An 18,078-nucleotide genomic window follows, 5' to 3' on the forward strand; every position below is an offset into this window, starting at 1 on the left:
TCAGTTTCAAAGCCCTTTCAGATGGTTCTCTCAACAAGACTAAAGTTATTTTCATGTACTGTCGTTGTGAATTAAATTGCCACTGGAGTACGTTGAGTATTAAATACCACTTCAGCATTAAAAACTTGAACATTATGCCTTTTAAAAGTACATCCAGAACAAATAAAAAAAATGTGCGATTCATAACTAATGGACAATCGTGCAATTAAATATTTTAGTCGCTTGACAGCCCTAGTGTTTTATTAAGGAGAAAACACAAAAGAGCACAAGAATCAAACACTCCCAATTAATTCCAAAAAGCCATCATCAGGATTTTACTCTCTTTCAGTATATTAGGAAACAGTGTTACACTTCACCAGCACACTGAGCTCTTCATCGGCCTCATCTGAGCATCTCAGGGCTGGAGTGGTGGATGCTGCTATCGAGGTGCAGGTCGCCGAACAGCTTACAGGATAAAGATAATGATCATGTGCCCCTGTGATGTGAGTATGCACGTTGCTGTTAAATAATAGAAACAAGCACACTTCTACTCAAAGTGTGGGTGTGTATGAGAAAGAGACAAACAGAAATTTGTTACACAGATATATGAAACCCCTCTCCAGAGTGCGACTGTCAGAAAGGCGTGACAATGTCATGTAGCTCTCGTGTTATGAAACAGCCTTTTCTGGTGATACCATGCGCGCGCACACACACACACACACACACACACACACGCGCGCGCACACACAGCCATCGAGGAAATGATGGGCCTCATCCGTGGATAATGGTCCATCACAACCCATGATGGTTTCCTCTAGAAGAGTAAATGGCAGTAAATAGGATGTTGATTGAATCACAGCATTGCCATGTATACCAGATGACAAAAAAGGCCTTACCATGACACCAAAGAAACAAACAGCGATCTAACAGGCACCATTTACTAAACAAACTCTGGAGAAGATGGGAGGGGTCTAAACATGAAGAGAGAAAACAATATTCTGAATGAATGGGTAGCAGTGGACATCATCACACTAGCTTGGATACCTTGGAGCTTTTATTCATATTTAGGTTTGGTTGATGTGCTATGGAAGTCAGCAGGATAGTGTAAGAAGCAGGGAGCTAAGCCATAATCCAAGGGTGGATCCCCTGTGTTGGCAAACATCCACCTAATTGACAATAACCCCGACCTCCCTCTGTGAACGGGGACAATGGGGTCAGTAAAGTCTCACTTTACAAAGCTTTATATTACATTACATCACGCATTGTAAATGTAGGAATGCCCAGCACTCCAAGGACCCTGTTTTCTTTAATTACCATGCCTAAAAAAAACTGCTTGATTTGTCTGGAAAGTAGCCTTGCTGTCCTCGCTGAGTTATAGCACATTTGTTCTCACTGCTTTCCAGCTCTCCCAGCCTGTGGATACATGAAATTAACTGCTGGCGTCATGGAAACATGCTCCAGGATTGAACAAAGGCAACCAATCTTGTTAAAGAGCCCTTAAAAGAGGGTTTTAACAAACCAGCAATCGCCGAAACGTTTTTTGTTTTTTTTCTCCAACATGAATGAGATAACCAGGGGGAAGAAACACTAGTGCCAACAATGATGAAACCTTCTACTGCCTTTTGTGAAAATATGACCCAAATAAACTGTTTTCATCCACTTAATAGTGGCTCAGGATATGGAAGGTAATGTTGTGTGAAATGGTTTAAATTGTCAATGTCATGCTTGAGGGCTGAGACCATATCTGTACAAGATGAACACTTCTATACACATTTATGACAGATAAAGTGGGTAAAGCACAATATGACACAGCACTTCTTATCCCAATACAGTACTTCATGTGTCCACTACCAATACAATACCACTGCATCAGGTGCTAACTGCACTGTGTGAGTCAAAATTAGGCTTTGTGTGGGGATACTCACAAGCCCCCGGCTGAGCGCCGCTACGTTGGAGTTTAACCCGGTGGACGAGAGGGTCGCTCTCCCTACGCCTGCGGGTTGTGGGGGGAAAACTCTGACTGTTGTTTGTGCATATGCACCAAACAAGAGTTCAGAGTATTCGGCCTTCTTGGAGACCTTGAGTGGAGTCCTGCATGGGGCTCCAGTCGGGGACTCCATAGTTCTGCTGGGGGGACTTCAACGCGCACGTGGGTAATGATGGAGACACATGGAGAGGCGTGATTGGGAGGAACGGCCTCCCTGATCTAAACCAGAGTGGTTGTTTGTTGTTGGACTTCTGTGCTAGTCATGGATTGTCTATAACGAACACCATGTTCGAACATAGGGATGCTCATAAGTGTACTTGGTACCAGAGCACCCTAGGCCAAAGGTCAATGATCGATTTTATAATCGCTTTCATCTGGATCTGAGGCCATATGTTTTTCAACACTGGGTGAAGAGAGGGGCGGAGCTGTCAACCGATCACCATCTGGTGGTGAGTTGGGTCAGGGGGTGGGGGAAGACTCTGGACAGACCTGGTAAGCCCAAACGGGTAGTGCGGGTAAATTGGGAACGTCTGGAGGAGGCCCCTGTCCGACAGACTTTCAACTCACACCTCCGGGCGGAGCTTTTCGTGCATCCCTGTGGAGGCTGGGGGCATTGAACCCGAGTGGACAATGTTCAAAGTTTCCATTGCTGAAGCTGCGGTGAGGAGCTGTGGTCTTAGGGTCTTAGGTGCCTCAAGGGGCGGTAACCCACGAACACCGTGGTGGACACCGGTGGTCAGGGAAGCCGTCCGATTGAAGAAGGAGTCTTTCCGGGATATGTTATCCCAGACGACTCCGGAGGCAGTTGCAAGGTACCGAAGGGCTCGAAGGGCTGCAGCCTCTGCCGTGAAAGAGGCAAAGCAGCGTGTGTGGGAGAAGTTCGGAGAAGACATGGAGAAGGACTTTCGGTCGGCACCAAGGTACTTCTGAAAACCGTTCGCCACCTCAGGAGGGGGGAAGCGGGGAACCATCCAAGCTGTGTACAGTAAGGATGGGACGCTGTTGACCTCAACTGAGGAGGTAATAGGGCGGTGGAAGGAGCACTTTGAGGAACTCCTAACCGACTAATACGCCCTCTATGGTAGAGGCAGAGCTGGAGGATGAGGGGGGGGATTGGCATCAATTTCCCTGGTGGAGGTTGCTGAGGTAGTTAAACAACTCCACAGTGGCAAAGCCCCAGGAATTGATGAGATCCGTCCCAGAAATGCTTAAAGCTCTGGGTGTGGAGGGGTTGTCTTGGTTGACACGCCTCTTCAACATTGCGTGGAAGTCTGGGACGGTGCCTAAGGAGTGGCAGACCAGGGTGGTGGTTCCCCTTTTAAAAAAGGGGGGACCAGAGGGTGTGTGCCAATTACAGGGGTATCACACTTCTCAGCCTCCCGGTAAAGTCTACTCCAAGGTGCTGGAAAGGAGGGTTCGGTCGATAGTCGAATCTCAGGTTGAAGAGGAACAATGCGGATTCCGTCCCTGGTCGTGGGAACAACGGACCAGATCTTTACTCGCAAGGATCCTGGAGGGAGCCTGGGAGTATGCCCAACCAGTCTACATGTGTTTTGTGGATCTGGAGAAGGCGTATGACCGGGTGCCCCGGGAGATACTGTGGGAGGTGCTGCGGGAGTACGGGGTGAGGGGGTCCCTCTCAGGGCCATCCAATCTCTGTACGACCAAAGCGAGAGCTGTGTCCGGGTTCTCGGCAGTAAGTCGGACTCGCTTTCAGGTGAGAGTTGGCCTCCGCCAGGGCTGCGCTTTGTCACCAATCCTGTTTGTAGTATTTATGGACAGGATATCGAGGCGTAGTCGGGGTGGAGAGGGGTTGCAGTTCGGTGGGCTGGGGATCTCATCGCTGCTTTTTTGCAGATGATGTGGTCCTGATGGCATCATCGGCCTGTGACCTTCAGCACTCACTGGATCGGTTCGCAGCCGAGTGTGAAGCGGCTGGGATGAGGATCAGCACCTCTAAATCGGAGGCCATGGTTCTCAGCAGGAAACCGATGGAGTGCCTTCTCCAGGTAGGGAATGAGTCCTTACCCCAAGTGAAGGAGTTCAAGTACCTTGGGGTCTTGTTCGCGAGTGAGGGGACAATGGAGCGGGAGATTGGTCGGAGAATCGGCACAGCAGGTGCGGTATTACATTCAATTTATCGCACCGTTGAGACGAAAAGAGAGCTGAGCCAGAAGGCAAAGCTCTCAATCTACCGGTCAGTTTTTTGTTCCTACCCTCACCTATGGTCATGAAGGCTGGGTCATGACCGAAAGAACAAGATCCAGGGTACAAGCGGCCGAAATGGGTTTCCTCAGGAGGGTAGCTGGCGTCTCCCTTAGAGATAGGGTGAGAAGCTCAGTTATCCGTGAGGAGCTCGGAGTAGAGCCGCTGCTCCTTTGCGTCGAAAGGAGCCAGTTGAGGTGGTTCGGGCATCTGGTAAGGATGCCCCCTGGGCGCCTCCCTAGGGAGGTGTTCCAGGCACGTCCAGCTGGGAGGAGGCCTCGGGGGAGACCCAGGACTAGGTGGAGGGATTATATCTCTAACCTGGCCTGGGAACGCCTCGGGATCCCCCAGTCGGAGCTGGTTAATGTGGCCCGGGAAAGGGAAGTTTGGGGTCCCCTGCTGGAGCTGCTACCCCCGCGACCCGACCCCGGATAAGCGGATGAAGATGGATGGATGAAAGAATTCTGGCGAGACCGTTACTTGCAGAGATGTTAACGCCTTGAAAAATGCCGACATGAGCCAGCAACTCAGGTGTCCTTCCAGCAATCCATCCATCCAGCCATTCATTCAAGCAGCCAGCGTCACACATCCTCCCATTAATACAGTCATCCATCCCAGAATCAAACCATCTATCCTCTCAGCCTGCCAACAGCACCAAACCAAGCATCTTCACCTTTGCAAAAGGTCATTACAGAATCTCAAAGGCGATTTAACATACCCACATGCTACCTGTTTACCATTCATTCAAAACTGCACACACTCATAAATATGCAAAGTTGAAACAGAAGGAGCTATCTTTAATTCTGAGGTCTGCTACAAATGCCCACATTGTGATCAAGTACTTTACTGATTTGAATAAAAAGCATGGTGGTTAAAACTGGTTACACCTTTTGGGTTAACTGTGCATAATGACAGCCCATGTTCCCCCGGCAGGGGTCTCAGAGCAGATAACATTCTTTCGCAATGAGATTGTGCCATAATCCTTCTGTTATTGCCAGAGCCTTAACCCTGTCATACAGCCATTCGGCAAATGGGTACGTCCGTCTCAAGACTACATCAAACCGATGCAAAACACATGGATGTTGAGTTAATTCAGCTTTCAATATGTGTCTTTCCACTGGCCTTCACTGAATGTCAATATTCTTTGAGTCCCTACAGTTAATGGAAGTAAAAAAAGACCGGCGTCAGGTTTGTTTTTTCTTGTAAAAACCTTATTCACCTAATACTCTCTAGGTTACTGTAAATCTGAACACAATTCTAAGCGGTCTCTGGTGCACCGTGCAGAAGAAGCTATTAGAGTGCAAAGTCGAAGTTGTGATAAAAACGTCTGATTCATCAACCCAAGCCACGTTAAGGAGTGAAAATGGGTTTTCAAAGCAGGCATGTTGCAGTAGACACACAGTGAATCTCAGGTCAGCCAAAGGTTGGGCAAAGTCAGCATTTTTCTCGTGAGCTTGGAAAAGGGCATGTCAGCCAAAGACGGGGAGGTGCAAGTGAGAGCTACTGCAGCAGAAAAAGACATAATGGTAGACAGACACAGAGAGCAGGAGAAAGAACACATCTATCTGCATCTCCTGTGATGCATCACCTCTCTATCCTTCCAAGGAAAAAAATGGGCACAGTGGCTGATGAATCGCCCCGCTCACAGGAGAAGAACAGAGCAGAGTTATCCCCAAGGGACTGAAAAGGGAAAATTATTATCTCTTGGCTAAGTGGTTCTGGTTCGAGTTACAACTAAATCTTGTCTGAGATGGAACCAATATTAAAACACAGAAGCTACACTGTGACCGAACCTCTTCAAAGTTATAGACTTCTTGATTTGGTTACACCGAGTCATCCTGACCCTTCTTTATTACACAATGAAAATTAGGCTAAACTAAATAGCAGAAAATGTGTCAAGCTGTTCCAGGGAGAACGATATTGTTCTGGTAAAATGTGAACATTTATATAAAGTACCACAAAATGAATGATATAGTTGGCAACCTTGCCAGAAATGATAAGCGCTTTCTTGAGAGTTAGGTGACAAGATCGATACTACTCTCATGTGTGTCCATTTATTATGAAGCTACAGCTAGCAGCCAGCTAGTTAATCGTAGCATAAAGATGGGAAACAGCTAGCCTTTTAATACCCAGGACTATTTCCTGGCCTGGAGCAGTGACTCCCGGTGTCTCACAGTAACAACAAGACTCCAGGTGACAATAACCCCCGTAGAACCACAACTTGTTGTTTTTTACACTTTGATTTTTGTACAGATCAAACAACGAGATATAATGTGTTAATTGGTGAGTTGTAGGTGGATTTTTTTTTACCCTGTTTCTAGTCTTTATGCTAGGCTAAGCTAAATGTTGAACTATTTCTTTAACATAAAGAAACTGTTGGTGATTATTTGTTTTTTATTTTATTTTTATTTTTTATTTAACCAAAAGTGAAGCCAAGCCATTACTTCTAATTCTTTGGAAGTAGAAGAATGAAGAAAATGGAGGGAAGAAAGGCAGCAGTAACCAGGCACACACCCAGACAGGCAAGAGATGATTAAGAGGACAGAGAACAGCTCATGCACTCTGGTACCGCTAAATGATTTCTTCATTGTGTATGGTGTTTGTTAAACTTGTATAAACACTGCATGGATAGCTGTCCAACATCTGCAGTAGTAAGGCTGTGATGATGCAACACAGCCGAGCAGCTAACAGTAATCTCTTCCCAGAGACAATACACAGAAAGACATGACCTTGCATGTCCTCATGACCGCACACACACACACACACACACACACACACACACACACACACACACACGACCCCTTCTCCTTCCATCCTTTCTGTCTGTCCATGTCCCCTAAACCCCTGAGCTCCTCAACTTTTAGGAGACAAGGGATTACACCCAGCTCAATGTGTGAAAATGATAATAACATATGATGATGAGAAAAAAAATAGAACCTCCTCTATGTTTCTCCCACATTAAAGGATTGATCCAAATAGGGCTTTATCTGTGCAGAAAGACAAATGGAAGCAAAGTGCAGTAACAGATTTCCACTTTGCTTCTTGTTTGTTAAAATCTATGTGAGACTAATGCATAGATCCCCTTTTTAAATGTTACAATACATATGAGTACAGTATAAAAGCTTATCCCACCTCACTTCTAATTATATTGTATTTCAAAAGTAATTCAAAGAAGAATCCTGTTTTGCTTTATTATACATATCCTTAAGGACCTTCATCATGGCCTTACAGTAAAAAATTTACACCAGCTGATAAACAGAATTATTTGCAGCTTGAACTGGTTCTTAATCATAAGTTGGATGGCCATATCACGATTTAGGTTTGGCCTGCAATGTGAAGGAAGGGTTTTTCTCTGTAGCAATTTCTATTGACAGGAAGTTACATTCATACAGCAGGTGGTGAAGAAAGAAAGAAAGAAAGAAAGAAAGAAAGAAAGAAAGAAAGAAAGAAAAAGAAAGATGTATGTTCATATTTGATCACAGATTGAGCCTTTAATTACACTGTTCTTGCTTCTCATGTGTTCACAAGTTCAACAGACGTGACGAGAAAGCTTTCACTACTCCTCTGGGCTTTAAATACACGCACGTGAAGGCTCAAGGTTGATATACTGAACAGAAATGCATGTGTGAATGCAAACATCCACATAACGCACATATGTCACACACACACTGTTAAAGGCACATTCTTCCCATGACACCCTTGAAGATGACGTTTCCCTTTTGACCACAAGTTTCTGCATCAGTCAGTGGTGTAATCATAGACTGTAAAAAATAATGGACGTAGCATCAGCCAAGAGTTTGCATTTTGGCCGTCAACATCTTGGGTATTTTGGAGCCAGAAGTGACCATATTTGGACAAGAGGACTGGCTAGGAAGGATAAGCGGAGTTTTGTCGATGGCTAATTGGACACCTCCGGGCACTGATGGCGTTCATCTGCAAGTACAGCAGTACACAGAGCTGGTTGAAAATCGGCAGACTGTCCCTTAAATTACCAGCAAAGGCTAATGCTAACAAGACATTTTTAGGCGACCAACATGTTACAATTAACTATGATGAAGGGAAAACACACTGTGTCAAAGATAAGGACAAAGTTGAAAACATTAACAAAGGGTTGCACCGAATCCAGATTTTTGGGGTTCGGCCAAATACCGAATCCACTGGTTAAGATTCTGCCGAATCCGAAACCAAATACTGAATCCTACTCCCATCCTCAGTCCATTAACACAGTAAACACATTAATGAAGTAAACGGTGTCTGTCCTTCCTTTGCCGTGCGTTAGATTGCTGCATTTTGGCTGATGTCTGTAGATTCCTTCATGCACAAGTCATATTCTTTCGGATGTTTCATACGCAAATGTTTTAACAGCAGCAATGTTGTGTGTTGTTTAGGGTCCTTGCCACCACGAGACAAATCGGCATTGCAAATTGAACATATAGCTCAACTTGAATCGTGTAGTGCAAGCGTGGGGTTCGGTTCCTAAAGCATCCCCTGTTTTCTATTTTAAAACTGACTTCTTTTTGGAGCCAGTGGAGTCTCCCCCTGCTGAAAATTAGCAGGTTTAAGGCACTTCCACTGCCTGGCTTCACTTTTCAGACCTGGAAGTTGCCGCTTGGACGCTTAACGCTTCCTTTCACTGCTTGTACTACTGTCAGCCTAGTGGTAGCCAGAGGGAAAAAAACTTTTGTTCTGCTTTAAACCTGCACTTGGCAAGACGTTCATGTAAATGTGCAGCCATTTCTGTCAGCATATAATACAAAGCAGGAATGCATCTCATTCCATATCATTCATTTGATGCAGTAAGATGCAGGTTACATGTTGGTGGACCATCATAAGAGGAAGACTGAAGGGAAGGAGATGTGAAAAAGATGTGTAAAAGATTTGAAAGCAAGCAGCTGTCTATTATCTCTCCCTTTCTTTCCTAAAAATCACTTTGCTGGAATAAAAGAAATTTATTTGGCAAAGGCGCTGCTTGTCTAAGCTTTCTAAAGCTTCTCCAGAGAAGAGAAAATCGCACTTTAATCTCAGCATCTGAATTGACAAGATGTCAGTGGAGACAGTACGCTGCAGGAAGACCATTATTCCACCTGACTACCAGTCCTCAGATACAAGAAACGACGACAACGACGACACCCACGCATCACTACAACACAAGCCATGGAGAGGAGTAAGAAAACAATGGCATACATGGGTGCTAATTGGAAAAAGGTGCTATCTTGATGTATAGCATGCATGTCAGGACAAGAGAGCAATCATCTTCACCTTCTAATTTTAGACAAATAGAGAAATATGCTTAACCTGGACAATGGCTCAGTCTTTTTGATACAATTAGTGAAGCACAAGTGCAACTGACCCCAACTAAGTGCAGAGACCCCTGCACTGCAGTCAGTCAGTCATGAACAACCAATAAGGCAGCATGAATTTAGTGTGTGTGTGTGTGTGTGTGTGTGTGTGTGTGTGTGTGTGTGTGTGTGTGTGCTGAAACATAAGGACGTATATTGTAACTTCTAGGCTGCTGATCAGTGAGGAAATAACAGTTCATAGTATATATATATATATATATATGGATATTATCAGTCCACTCCTGCAATGAATCAACTAGCCTATAATATATTTGTTTTTTATAAAAGTGTTTCATAGGGCGCAGAGTAAAGTGAACTGTTTGTTTAGAATCTTTCTGAAACTAGCTTTAAATAGGATTGTTGACGTTTGTTTTTTTTCCCTAGAGAAACAAAACAAACAAAAAGTCAATTTAGGCTTAGCGGAATGGTGTAAGAGGCTCCACAGATACGTGTGTGTAGTGATATAGGAAGAGTAGACACAACATGAGCGAAAGGTCTAGGCCTCAATGAAGTGCCTTAAAGTTAATCTGAATTGTATTAAATGTATTTCTCACACTCCATGTAACCTGCTCCTGCCACACGTCTGGGACAGAAAACCCAACGGTTTAGCTGTCAGAGTTTCCTGAACAATTAGCGAACCTCAGTCGTGGTGAACATGGCACAAACAAGGAAAAAAGAAAAAAAAAATACAAAACTCACCTCCTCCACTGTAAGGGGCATGCATATCCTGTACTCCTTCAGCAACATCTTCCTTCCCCTCTGCGCGTCTCTTGTAGGCTTTAATATTCACAATGTGTCAAACCAGCCAAGTAAAATGTTCCCTCCGCCACCCGTGTGTAATATCTGGATACGTGTCAGCGCATGTGGGAGGATGGTTAGCCCGGGTTATGAAATACACCCGAGTTACGGCTGAGTTCTTTCATCAGAACCTACTGACACTCTCTCCGTGAACGTAAGGGCAGAAATGAGCTCGGTTCCGTTCAGGATCGTCCCTTCCTATCACGCTGATGAGTCAAGCTACGAGCAAACAGTGTCGAACAAGACCGGAAACCGTAGGATTTGGGGGCTTCAAAATAAGAGTATACAATTTGTCACGTTCGACGGCAGACGTCCCTGTCGTCTGTTGTTGTTGTAGCCTATGTTACAGTCCGAAAATCTATAGGCCTACCACGTCAATTGTTTTGAGCGAGCCCTGTGTCAAAATCTCGTTTTAGAAGCTTTATTATTTTTGGTTTATATTGTGCTCGTGATGTAGGCTATGTTTCTTAATAAAATTGTGTTTAATCAAATTAAAATAAGTATTATTCAAGCACAGGAGTACTGCTGGCACTGCACTCTCTTGGAATTCTAAGAATAATCTCGGCAACATGGTACCACAGTTTCTCCCCTTGAAAAGGGGTTTTAAGACTGAATAACAGACAAAAGAACTCACTTCATGGAGGTTTTTTTGCAGATGACATGGTGAATTATATTTAATTTATTTGCTACAATTGAGCAGCTCTATGAATTTCACATCAACTTCTAAATGGCATCGTCTGAGGCATGATAAACTAACAGCATACAGTTCTTTGCATTGCATCAGATGTTTTCTGAAGTTAAAAATGTGAGTAATTTCACATGCAGCTCAGCACTGTGTGAAGTTTTTCTAGTCATATAATCAGAAATAAATTTTAATCAATTAATTGATTGATGAATTAAAATAAATTGTGAAAGTGTATGAGGGCTTTAGTAGGCCTACATTACGATATGAGTGAATGAATGCCATTCAAATGCTCACTTAGGCTATGCCTCATAAGTTGTTGCAGCAGTTTTTGCGTTGATACCATTTGTTTTTACAGATGTGGTGCACAATATAACCATTTAGGATACATATATCTATCCATCTATCCATCCGTCCATCCATCCATCTATCATTTTATCTATCTATCCTGTCATTGTAAGACGAATATTTTGAAAATGTTTAACCGGATGTGACATTGCCTTATGCCGGGTAGCTACACACGGGTCTGTTCCGTATATTGCTACAAATAAATGTCTAATTTGCTGATAAAGTAATTATGTACTTTTCAAAGCGGAGTTCCGTGAAACCACTCTCCTTTATAGATTCACATTTTGAGGTTGTTGTCCTCGAAGTCCAAAGGACGAAACAAGTCGGAAACGAGGCACTCTGCTTTATCCGGTCCTTGCTACTACTTGTAAAAGCAGCTTGCAGAGGCATCGGAAAATGTAAGCGGTTAACAGCAGCCCCCCCCCTTTCCTTCCTCTGTTCGGCCCGCTGAAATTCGACGCGGTAACGTTACTTGCTGGAAACATCGGTCGACCCAACCACAGCTCATTTAAACAGTTTACTGCTGCACACTCCCTCTACATCTTTGTCACCCCTCTTTCTTTCCGTCTCACATAAACATACGTAACCTACAGTTCTTGTCAGGGCGCTGCCTATGAAAGTAAAGAGGAATGCTTTCTGACAGCCTTTAGCAGCCCTAAGAACAGGCAGTATCAGGGTGTTCACATAGGCTAGATCTTTCTGATGCATACGGTAGTCCTCCCCAAGTTTTGGGACAATGCAGAATGCATCCCACAGTTGTTGTTGTTTTTATGGCCAGACTGATATGTTTCTAACCAAGTCTCATAATGCCCCGCCTGCTGTTGTTTTTCTACAGTTTTGTATTTCACCTGATAAAGAAGGGCTCAAGTCAGTGACACTGATATATAGGCTACTGCCCAGTCCTAAAAACATACTTGCCTGCTATAGGCCAAATAGCACATTTAGTAGCAAGTGTAGCCTAAGCCTCTTTCTGTGATGACATCCCTTGCATCACTCTTATGAATAAACTGAATTTCTTGTGAGTCATGTTTGTCTTGATACAAACAGAGAGAAACATGTAAACACATTGATAAACAATTTTACTTTTTCACTCTTAATTAAGGGAGAAGTTGTAATGCTGGCTGTGAGTTATTTGGGTCTACTCTCAGCAAAATTCACGGTCATAACTCTGCATTGAAGATGCTGACAAACAGTATTTTGCAATTCAGTGTTTCCCCCAGAAATATATCAAGGCAGGGTGGCAAACCAGCATTTGAATGTAAACTCTCCACTTAAGCCCACTTAATGTGTAAGCAGCTCCTTAAAGTAGGGTCACCAACATATTTCACTGAGACCCTGGGATATATTACCACCTCTTCATGTCCAAATAATTTACAGAAGAATTAAATATAGATGCCACAGAAATGAATCTCTACAGATTTGACTAGTTTGTGTTTGTAATACTAGTGGTGAACCACAAGACTGAACAAAACGTTTGATTACATGCATAATCTGCCCTATAAGTGTATGGTTTATAAAGGAAGAGACAAGTTAAAACAAAGAGACAGTAATAATAATACATTTACTTCATGTATTTCCTCAGGCAAACTATTTTAAAACCCTGATTGATTGGTCCCATTAACTGCACATCGGTCTTATATTAAGGTTTTCTCATTTGTGTTCATGTAAATGGTCTAACATTGTGTAGCATCACATTAAATTGGCATTATGAATTAAATGAGTCGCAATGAAAGAATTTACATGGAGTAGCACCTATTGCCACAGTAATATAGCAAAGGCCACATACAGTAATGTAGATCTCAGGAGGCTGCAAGAAATAATGTTACTAAAGAGCTACATTTACCAGAGCTCACGAACGAAAACAATTTAAGTAAACATCTTCAAGTAAGATGTTTACTTAAATTGTTTTCGTAAAAAAACAACTGCAAGGTCCTTGGAAATCATCAGTATGATATCTTACTGTGAAAAATTGTATAGACATGTTTTAGATAAACGAGACGTTCCTCAAGATGCCTCAAGACATCTTGATAAGCGATGTCTTATGTAAGACATCTTAAGACCTAAGATATCTTAAGACATGATGATCGCTGGGTGTGCAAAAAAAACTTTTATCTGATGCATAACACAAGGACATTTTTAAAGAAAATTCCAGGCCAGCATTTCATTTCTGACAGTTTGTGTTTATATTAACATAAAAGCCTGAAGCTTAAGGCCATGGGACAGTGACGGGCTTTCATGTGACTGGCATCTCTGAACCAGCGAGTCATGACCTAATAATGACCTAACATTTCAATAAGGTCTGTGTTGATTACAGGGATGTACTGGGACAAAAATTTGGCCCGGGTCTTTGGGATGGAGCAGCCTTTTATGAGAGCGCGTGAAGAGTGCACGTGGAAAAATGTTTGGAAGTAATTTTAATACTACTACATAATGTCATAGAGATGTAAAACAATCAAAACAAATACAGCCTTTGTGGTATAAAGAGAATCTGGTGTTGCTAAAGACCTTCAACTCAGGATGTTTTACACACCTGCCTCCTCAGTTTGCTGACTGCAGAGCTACATCTGCATGAAAATGAAGTTGTATAAATGACATCAACTTATACAATTACCAATATCTAACCAATGAAAAAACTAACCAAAGTAAAAGTAAAGATTTCTACTTCAGCAAGATTAAAGGCAGTGGTGGATCTTGTCTTTATTTCTGTTTTATGCAATTTCAAACATATGTTTTTATTTCTATTCATAAAACAATTGCCAATCCAGCCCATCCATACTTCTCCTGCCTGTCCTCGTCCTCCTCCTCTTCATCATTTTTCTCCTCCTCATCAACACCATGACTGGAGGCACCCTGTGTCTCAGTATCACCTCCACTGTGGACATAACTAATAACAATAGTAATAATAACAAACTTTATTGATTATAATATTAAAGGTCCAATGTGTAGGAATGTCTCCCATCATATATCGCAATCAACTCTCTCGCACCACGCAGTTCAAAGTACATATTACAGCTACGGTAGCCTTCACGCTTCAAAAAGCCGGTCTCCTGCTATTTTCAATATCCTTTTTCTTTTTCTGGGCGAAGAAGAAGACTCCTGTTCCTGAAATTTGGATTTTTGAATACGTGTGGTCCTCCATGTTTCCTTCTTGAAACTTGCCGAGGCCGGGAAGCTACGATACCCATTAGCAGCATTAGCAGCACCTGTGAGTTTATCATGTGACAGCGAAAACGCGAAAGGCGGAGCAGTATGTCCTGTATGTCCCTTACCGGCTAACGTATTTCAAGATGGCGCATGAATACGGAGCGTCTACCCCAGTTCATGCGAATGAAAATGTAAAATTTCAAGCCAATAGGAATACTTGGAATTGATGGTGGTGGTAAATATTCATGAAAAAGGACAAGTTTGTGAAGGGGCAACACAGATTTTGATAATGAACAACTAAACACGTTACACACTGGACCTTTAAACTTCAATACTTTGCATAGGCTGTATTTCCATACAAAGACAATAAATTAAATGATAGGCCTATATCGATCAGTTTAGAAAGTCATTCTTATGGTAATGCCTTAACTATTCCCTCTTAAACCCACTTTGACCTAATGCACACATATTACTGCCAAGCATGCTGGTCCTGGTGCAAGGTCCTGGTCCTGTCCTGGTCCTGCCTCATCAGTGCTCTCGCTGACAGTGGTATTAACCTTGGCCTTTCCACTACGGAAAAGGTTGGTTCATTTTCTGGCATTTTGCCGCGTCTTGCTCTCACTATTTCTTTCTTTCATTTTAACCTCAACTTCTCAGCGCCACCCATTTATTTTTCATCTTCACCACTTTCTTTTTCTTTCTTTTTGACATTTTCGGTTTTTTTCTGTGATCATAACTTCGTGAAAGTAAGTTTTCAGGCTGAGGGTCAGGCCAGTCCGCCCCTGGTTGATTAGAAAGGAGATTATACCCTGATGTATTCTGAGCTGCTGTGTTGCGTCATTAATACCAAACAAATCTGTAAGGTCTGAAATAGCCAAATGTCTCATTTTTTAGCAGAGAAGCACTGCGTTTATGTGAGCTGTGTTGGGAATGATGCTCTGTCTGGATCAACTGAGGTAAAAATAGTAAATGAAGGCTTAATCAGAATCTCAAACATATGTAGCCTATAGCCTATAAATGGCACTGGCACTGCACAGCCTGTCATTTTGATCAATGATATTGGCAATAATGTTGATGATCATGATTTTTGATTTGAGGCTCCAATTAGTCCCCTTCAGCTGTGCTCTTCCTGATATTTTTTGCAATTAGAAAAGTGTGTTCAAAGCACTGATGATATGTGTGTGCCTCTGATATCAGAGTTCTTGTTCCATATTGTTCTGTTTATTAGGCCTCCAAGGTCTATGCTGAGCCTGTACTGGGATCAAATTGATTTTAGCTCAGGTCTTAGGGGCTTCCACTGCCACGCGCAGGAAAATCACTGACCCACATTAGCCTTATTTATGGAGGCATTGGAGCCTTTCAAAGCCGTGAATTGCAGGAGGACAGGAATTCACAATGCAGACATTAAAGGGACACCTACTGGTGGACGGAGGTCACTGCCCTTTGTGTCCATTCATATGATCACGTCCATTTACAAAGTTCTACATTCACCCAGAACATTTGATTCAGAGGTGCAGAACAGGTATTGTCATCATCCTCCTCCTTCAACATCATCACTATCAGCATTGCCAACACGACTCATTTACCAACCATTTAATTAAGTATTATTCATATTAAGGCTTAAAGCAGTGGACTACTGTTTACACAAGATACACAAGATAAGGTATTTTGGTATGAAAACCCACATTTTTTATTTGAACAAGTATTCTGTATAAATAATTTCAATGCAAATTACTTGCACCCCTTTTGGAGATATTCCAGGAATCCTTCAGGAATGGACTTCTACCCTCATCCATGAAGGGTGCATTAATCACATTACTTCCAAAACCAGGAAAGCCAAACACAAAATGTGAAAATATGCACCCAGTAATCTCTCTTTTCAATTCAGATACAAAGATACTTTGCAAAGTTCTTGTAAGAAGATTAGAGAGCCAGCTCCCTCATGTGGTGGGAGAGGACCAAAATGGTTTTATTCGAGGTAGACAGGGCTTTCACAATGTCCAAAGAGTGCTTAATATTTTATACAGCCAGAGAGGGGCAAAAGACACAGCTTTACTCTCACTTGATGCAGAGAAGGCCGTGTCAAATGACATATCTGTTCGAGGCAGGGGCGATTCCAGGATTTTTAAAGTGGGGGGGACCCGCCCCTGTTATTGGGTAGATCCTACATCAGATCTGCTCAAATGGTCGACGTAGTTAGGTTTAGGCATGGGGAGTGGGGATTGGTTAGGGTAAGAATACCAGGGTAAGCCAATCAGAGGCAGAATAAGGCGGGCCACGAGGCACATCCTTTGACCTCGACACGTCTAGCGGATCAGATCTAGCATCTACCCTGTTATTGTTTGTTCAAGTGCGATGCGTCGCTATTTTTGTTCTCTCGACTGCCCAAGACAAATTTCTCCTATAGGAGACAATAAAGGCTTATTATCTTATCGTATCTTATCTTACATGTATTTATTTCAGGGGACTCTTATTTTATAATGCTACATTTATTCATTTATTTGAAGGGTCTTTTATTTCACAAGTTTTTTTTATTTATTTCAGGTGACTTTTATTTCATAATTCCACATTTATTTATTTCACTCTCTTTTTATTTCTATTTCTTATATTCAAATGAAGGGGGCATGGGTATCTCACAGACCAAAGCAGCAAGTTGGCAAGGCTGAGCTCCCTGCCTCCCTCCGTCTCACCCCACCGCTAAGACAACAACATATTTCGCCAGGAAGAGAGTGGACCATGGGCATCAGACCCCTGGTAGCTGCTGCCTTTTTCTTCAAGTATCAGCTAGCTAGCAGCCAGCCACCAACCCGTTGTGACCTTGTGAGCCAGTCCACGGCGCTGAGGTTTGCGCTGGCTCTGGTCCGTCTGCGTTCTCCTCCTGACGAAGCAGTCTAAAGGCCCTGACACACCAACCCGACGGCTGACCGTCGGCAGGAAAGGCAGTCGGACTGATCAGTCGGCTCCCCGAGGTCCAAAAAGTGCCTTGAAAGACAACGAAGCGACGTGTACGTTCTGTGCGTGTGCGAGACGTAATACAAAAAATTAAAACCGGAAATGACAAACGCGTCACGTGGGTCTGGCTTCTCCAGCTGACCATAATGGCGGCTTGTTCGAAATACGATCTCGTATTTTACGAAAATAATTCACTGAAACGTGTTTCTGAAAACATTTTAAACGAGAAATAGGCCATGCAGTTGCTGAATCTGTCTTCATTTCAGATCAACAAAGATCAGTTTAAAAGATTTCCGTCAGATTTTGAGAAGCGTTCGTCATTCACCCCGCACTCCACCAATCAGATTGTTCATTGAGTCAGACTGCCTGCCCTCCGACTCAGCAAGTCAAGTCGGCCAAAATGAAGGCCGACGGCCCCTCCGATGGACGATGGCACGTAACACACCGAACAGACTCGAGTCACCGACCTCTCCAGACGGTCCGACGGCCGATTATCAGGTTGGTGTGTCACGACCTCTAGCGGCTAGGAACGCGGCCATGCAATAGCAAATAAACCCAGGAACCAGACAAAACCTGCCAACCTCAAGTTTTATTTGCTCTGGCAGATGCTGGCGATGCCAGGCTACTAGCTAGTTGCTTTAGTC

General features: G+C 43.2%; 1 protein-coding gene across 1 annotated transcript in view; it reads right to left on the reverse strand.

The window, feature by feature from the left end:
• LOC144536334 (cytoplasmic phosphatidylinositol transfer protein 1-like) overlaps positions 1–10,533 on the reverse strand; it is an 87,111-nt gene extending 76,578 nt beyond the window's left edge. Inside the window, exon 1 of the mRNA XM_078279418.1 lies at positions 10,210–10,533. Coding sequence (XP_078135544.1) covers positions 10,210–10,257 — 48 coding nt within the window. The 5' untranslated portion in view covers positions 10,258–10,533. The remainder of the gene's footprint in view (positions 1–10,209) is intronic.
• Between the last annotated feature and the right edge of the window lie 7,545 nt (positions 10,534–18,078).

The sequence above is a fragment of the Sander vitreus genome, chromosome 2 (genome assembly GCF_031162955.1).
Source record: "Sander vitreus isolate 19-12246 chromosome 2, sanVit1, whole genome shotgun sequence".
Taxonomy (NCBI): Eukaryota; Metazoa; Chordata; class Actinopteri; order Perciformes; family Percidae; genus Sander; species Sander vitreus.